This window comes from Girardinichthys multiradiatus, chromosome X, assembly GCF_021462225.1.
Source record: "Girardinichthys multiradiatus isolate DD_20200921_A chromosome X, DD_fGirMul_XY1, whole genome shotgun sequence".
NCBI classification, from domain to species: Eukaryota; Metazoa; Chordata; class Actinopteri; order Cyprinodontiformes; family Goodeidae; genus Girardinichthys; species Girardinichthys multiradiatus.
Window position 1 is genome coordinate 40,116,143 of NC_061817.1, and position 6,187 is coordinate 40,122,329.

General features: G+C 48.0%; 1 protein-coding gene across 1 annotated transcript; it reads right to left on the minus strand.

The window, feature by feature from the left end:
• Positions 1-303: 303 nt before the first annotated feature.
• LOC124863245 (forkhead box protein J1-A-like) lies at positions 304-3,415 on the minus strand. Its single transcript, XM_047357549.1, has 3 exons — positions 3,245-3,415; positions 2,246-2,797; positions 304-1,689 (listed from the first exon to the last, which is right to left on the minus strand). The coding sequence occupies exons 2-3, from the start codon at positions 2,762-2,764 to the stop codon at positions 862-864; spliced, it is 1,347 nt and encodes a 448-aa protein (XP_047213505.1). The 5' UTR covers positions 2,765-2,797; positions 3,245-3,415; the 3' UTR covers positions 304-861.
• Between the last annotated feature and the right edge of the window lie 2,772 nt (positions 3,416-6,187).

A 6,187-nucleotide genomic window follows, 5' to 3' on the forward strand; every position in this document is an offset into this window, starting at 1 on the left:
TATCGGCTATCGCTAGCATGAAGACTGATATTAATTTAACCCATCTACCATGCAAAAAGCAATATATAAGCTAAAATTAGCTAAAATTCTAATGCTTACTACAGCGTATATTCAAAAGTCTATGAAATTGCCGTTTAAAATTATTCACTCTTCAGCATTCACACAATAATAATAATAATAAACTAGAAAATTTCTGAAGAAATTTAGACGGGGCCTGCCTCTTGGTGTGTGCTTCTCGGACCAGAGCCAAAGGTTGAGGGGCTGAGGTACAGAACCAAAGCAACAGAACGGTGTGCATCATGATTGAGGGTAGAAGACCTGTTCTTGTTTCACCAGTAATCATGTGATCCAACAACTTGTCCATAATCAAAATGCATGAGAACTAGTTCATGTTGGTTGTTTAAATTTAGCTCAGCATTTTAAAGGAGTGAACTGTGAACATTAACCAATTTATTTTCAGTCTCTGTGAACTGAGCTTAGTTCTAGTTGAATGTGAACTTGCACATCGACGCCTAGATTCAACAATAACAAGACCTGCGAGTACAAATAATACTTAGTTTACTACAAATTTACTACAAATAAATCTTGTCCATTTTCTTTTCTTGTAGTTTTTATTTTCAAACTTCTGTCTCTATTTATGAAAATTAAAAACTGATTTCTTGTAATTTCTCCTCAGTAATGTCCTTTCCTGCTTTTCCTTGTGGCATCTTTGTTAAGTAGGCTTTGAGAATGTGTCTCCATCAAACATCGCGGCGTACTACACATGTTGAAAAAAACAATAAAGGTTGCAGGAGTGTAAAAAAAGCAGCTTCCCTGCAGCGTTGGAGGGGTTTAAGTCTCCAACAGAACCTGAGTTATCCCTCAAAGGAGGGGCTCCATCCGGCTACTAGCATCCACGTTTAATGAGTCTCCGAGGTCAAACAGCTGGTCCAGGTTGACGGTGGAGCTAGTCAGGAACTCACCGCGGCCAGGATCCTCGTCCTCTGGCCAGGGGGTCTCCAGGAAGGCTGTGGCCAGAAAGGTCTCCTCGTCAAAGTCAGAAACATCGCTGCTCCTCAGATCAGGAGTCCCCGCAGGAGCATCGGCCGCTGAGATGTGGGCACCCCTCCCTGTCAGGTCAACGTCCTTCATTATGGGGCTCAGAGGGTCTTCTCCATCCAAACTGAGCTCCCCTCTGAGGGCCGAGTCCACCAGGGCATCCCAGTCGAAGGGTCCTTTCAGGGGTCCAGCCTCCCTCTGTTCCTCTGCACAGAACAGAGGAGAGCTGGAACGCCGGGTCATCTTGGAGATACTGTTCCTGGATCCCACTGCCTGTTTCCTCTTGTAGCCATTTCTTTCCCTGACCATGGGCCAAGAACACAGCATGGTACCCTCACACAGATGGGGGTCCCTATTCTGGTGGTCCTCGGTTACCTCTTCAAACTCCCTGAGGAGCCGCTGGGACTCCGAGGAGACATTAAGGCCAACAGGCCTCCCTGTGGACTGTGTTGGCAGGTTGAATCTGAGCCGGTTCTGTAGTGCCGGGTTGATCTGGACTGGAGGCATCCGTCGCTTCTTGTAGGCCCCGCTCAGGAGGCGCTCAGCGTACTGCGGGTCAATCTTCCAGAAACCCCCCTTTCCTGGCTCGTCCTTATTCCGCGGCACCTTGATGAAGCACTTATTGAGCGACAAGTTGTGCCGGATGGAGTTCTAATGGGAAAAATGTAGATTTTTAGATAAATTCAAAAAAACTAAACAGTCCAAAGGTCTAATTTCACACATTTAAAGCTGTGAGAAAAATCACACCACATTAATATGCTGTTTGTTGCATTTATTCAGCTGGTCCTCCTTACTGAAATCCAAGCAGAGCGCTGACTTGCTGACCTTTGTTAAATATTATCTGCCCATGTTCTGCCAAACAATAACAGAAAGTGTCTGAGCTCAAAAGCAACAGCCTCATCAGTCATTTATTTGGCAAAATTAAACTTTGATGGAAAATTCCTGCTCTGTTGAAGGGAAACCTTTGATTAGGACATTTCTTTAACTAAAATATTGTTTATGCTGTTAGTCTATTTGGATAAACATCAGGTGGGTTAATTACACACGGAGGGGTGGAGGTGGATGGGTTCAGCCAGCAGGGGTGCTGCGGTCTGACCTCCTGTTAGACTTCAGATAATCTCATTTTCACACACAGGAAACAACACTTCTTTCCTGAGTGTCTGCATATAGTCGACTGTGTGAGGCGTGTGTGACGTCATGCAGCTACCTGCCAGGTGGGATCAGCATGTCTGTAGTAGCAGAAGTTGTCAGTGATCCACTGGTAGATGTACGACAGGGTGATCTTGCTCTTCTTGCTGGCCTGCATGGCCATGCAGATCAACGTGGCGTAAGAGTAGGGGGGCTTGATGTGCGCGTTGGTCTTGTAGTCCACCTCGTCCGGGCAGTGGCCGTGCGCCACGATGCCTGGCAGGGTCTGCATCCTGCTGTAAGCCGCCGCCGTGGGCCTTCCCGGTGTCAAGGGCGTCCCGATGGAGGAGGCGGGGTCCGCAGCCAGAGGGGAGGCCGGGCCGTCGGGCCCCAACTGCTGGCCGAGCAGCTGCGGCTGCTGGTGGACGTGCTGCGGCACCTGCGCGCTGAGGATGGAGAACTCCTGCAGCCACTGCAGGCTCGTCAGACTGTCATCCAGGCCACTGAAGCTGCAGGACCCGGAGTCCCGCTCCTCAGCCTGGGCTGCGGCCGCCACCACCGCTTCCTCCTCCTGGCCCAATGGGCTCAGAGACAGCATGGTTCCCCGTCACACCTCCGTCCTCCACTGCCACTGCAGGACAGACATACAGACACTAACTGTTACTGTTAATTAACTCAAACCTTGAATGTTAAGGGACGTTTTTATGTTTTCAATCGTCTCTCTCCTAATGTGCACTTTGACGCAGCGCAGGTATCTGCGCATTGTTACCTCTGCGCCTTTACTCTCTGCTTCTAAAGGCTGAAAATACTAAAACAAAAACTCTAAATAATGATAAAATGTAAGAATAAGATTAAAATGTTAACATCCTAAATACATGCTTTTAAAAGTATTTAGCTGACATGTTTTAAAGAATTTGCACATTTGGTCCTCGTATTTGTCAGTCCCTTCCCAACAACCAGTTTTTATTGTATTAAAAATAAATGAACACTAAATAGAAAAACTGTAATAGTATAAAGTTGGCACATTTCAGGCCTTCTGAAACAAGAGTTTCTAATAGATTCATAAGTTAAAACTCACCTGTAATGCGGTTAAAATAAATCCTCTAGATCCCAAGCTGCGCAGCCCTTATTGATCTTTAAACCTGGACACCTGCAGTTTGCGCCAGGCGCTCCTTCTTCGCTCCTCTGTGCGTCTCTCTCAGCGGGCTGAGGGCTCCGCCGGGGCGCCAGTTTAATACCTGCTGACGGAGGTTTGTCCAGCAACCATGGAAACGGGACACCCCCCTGTAAACAGCTTCCCTCTCCTTCATTGGCCTGCCGGTTTCCATGGTGCAGCATAATAATCACCCTGCAGCTGACCGGTAAGGTTCCCAACCTGAGGTCCGGGGCCAGCAAGGGGACCCAGCTGGAGTTTATAGAGCAGGGCTGGTTCCTTTCATTGAATGTGGAAGATGGAAACCAGTAGAAACCAGACTGCAGGTTAAAAAAAACAGTCATCAGCTGCATCTATTAGACTAACTGTATAAAATTAAAATAAATAATGGGCCTTTCTGTTGTTTTTCAATCTCATAAATACATTTAAAACACACTTTCTGACACAAAACGAGTCTTTGAATTTTTTTCTCACAGGTGGAAATGTACACTATGGATGATGACATGGTGTCTGTCACCGTGCGGCCTGGAAGAACGTCCCCATCTACAGACTATAAAATGAAAACTGACTGTTTTGGCATAAATTTGACAGGAATGTGGAATGGATATTTGGCTACTTAGTGGCCACACAGAAAAGGATGGAGGGGGGCTTTAGCTCCAAAAATCATCTGTGCAGGGAACGTGGATAAACTTGGTGGAAGCAAAAACTTGGTTAGAAACACTTTTAGCACAGGGATTGTGAAACTGTTGGAATCCTAAGAACTGTGGAGGACCGATCCTGACAAAATTAAAAATAAAAGCAGATATATATATATATATATATATATATATATATATATATTTTTGTTTTTCCTTTTCCTTACACATGCCTTTGTTCTTTTTACATTTCCCCGTTTCTCTTTTTCCTTTACCGTATACATTTCTGCTTCATTATGCAAATGAGGAGGGCTGCCTTCTTCTCTCCAGCTCCTCTCCTATTGGTCAATATACAGGAAGGAGGAAGATCCATGTGCAGGCCGAGGGTGTGTCCCAATTCAGGGGCTGGATCCTTCCAAGTGCGTACTTAAGGGATGATTACATCACAGAGCCAGGCGAAGGTCTGTCAAATGCTGCCGACAAATGTGTCCTTCTTTTGCCCGATTTGAAGGATGGGTTGTGAGTATCCTTCGCGGTCCATCTTTTCCCATGATTCATTGCAGGTCAAAGCGTTTTGGTCAAACAGGGGCAGCCATGGCGGACCACAGTGGCAAAAGCTGTGAGTAAACTGTGAAAAATTACACTTTCTGTGACACAAATGAACTTTTACAATGTTTTTAGTGCAGGAATATAACTGTGTAGACGTGAAAAATCAGCTTGATTTATCTAGACATTGCTTAATTTCAAACGTGCTCCAACGTGTTCTGAGTTTTCCGATCCGATAGTAACTGCCCGCTTGCCTCCGCCAGCAAGATAGACCCGGAGAAATGTGACTGGACTGCAAATCTCAGTAAAGAGGTGAAAAGTTTGAAAGAGCTTGTTTTAGGCCTTTGCATAGAAATATTTTAATATGTTCTGCAAATTAAGACAAATGTCAAATTAAAAATGGCTTTTTTTTCCACTGATATTAAGCAAGATGGGTTTTTTGGGTCCTGTTTATTGACTAATAGTAGAAGAGTTGGAGAGAAGAAGGAAGCCCTCCTCATTTGCATAATGAAGGAGAAATGCATATGTTCGTTCGTCGTCTTCCGCTTATCCAGGACCGGGTCGCGGGGGCAGCAGACTCAGCAGAGACGCCCAGACGTCCCTCTCTCCAGACACCTCCTCCAGCTCCTCCAGGGGGAGCCCAAGGCGTTCCCAGGCCAGCCGAGAGACATAGTCCCTCCAGCGAGTCCTGGGCCGTCCCCTGGGACTCCTCCCGGTGGGACGTGCCTGGAACACCTCCCGAGGAAGGCGTCCAGCAGGCATCCGGTATAGATGCCCGAGCCACCTCAACTGGCTCCTCTCGATGTGGAGGAGCAGCGGCTCTACTCCGAGCTCCTCCCGGATGGCCAAGCTCCTCACCCTATCTCTAAGGGAGTGCCCGGCCACCCTACGGAGGAAGCTCATTTCAGCCGCTTGTATCCGTGATCTCGTTCTTTCGGTCATGACCCAAAGTTCATGTCCATAGGTGAGGGTAGGAACGTAGACCGACCAGTAAATTGAGAGCTTTGCTTTTCGGCTCAGCTCTCTCTTCACCACAATGGACCGGCACAGCGCCCCCATTACTGTGGCAGCCGCACCGATCCGTCTGTCGATCTCCCGCTCCATTCTTCCCTCACTCGTGAACAAGACCCCGAGATACTTAAACTCCTCCACTTGAGGCAGGAACTCCCCTCCAACCTGAAGAGGACAAGCCACCCTTTTCCGGTCGAGTACCATGGCCTCGGACTTGGAGGAGCTGATCTTCATCCCAGCCGCTTCACACTCAGCTGCGAACCGCCACAGCGCATGCTGTAGGTCTTGGCTAGAGGGGGCCAGCAGGACCACGTCATCTGCAAAAAGAAGAGACGAAATCCACTGGTCCCCAAACCAGACCCCCTCCGGCCCTTGGCTGCGTCTAGAAATCCTGTCCATTAAAGTTATGAACAGGACCGGCGACAAAGGGCAGCCCTGCCGGAGTCCAACATGCACTGGGAACAGCTCCGACTTAGTGCCGGCAATGCGGACCAAACTCCTGCTCCGCTCGTACAGGGACCGGATGGCCCCTAATAAAGGGCCCCCGATTCCATACTCCTGGAGCACCCCCCACAGGGCATCACGAGGGACACAGTCGAATGCTTTTTCCAGGTCCCCAAAACACATGTGAACCGGTTGGGCAAACTCCCATGAACCCTCGAGCACCCTGTAGAGG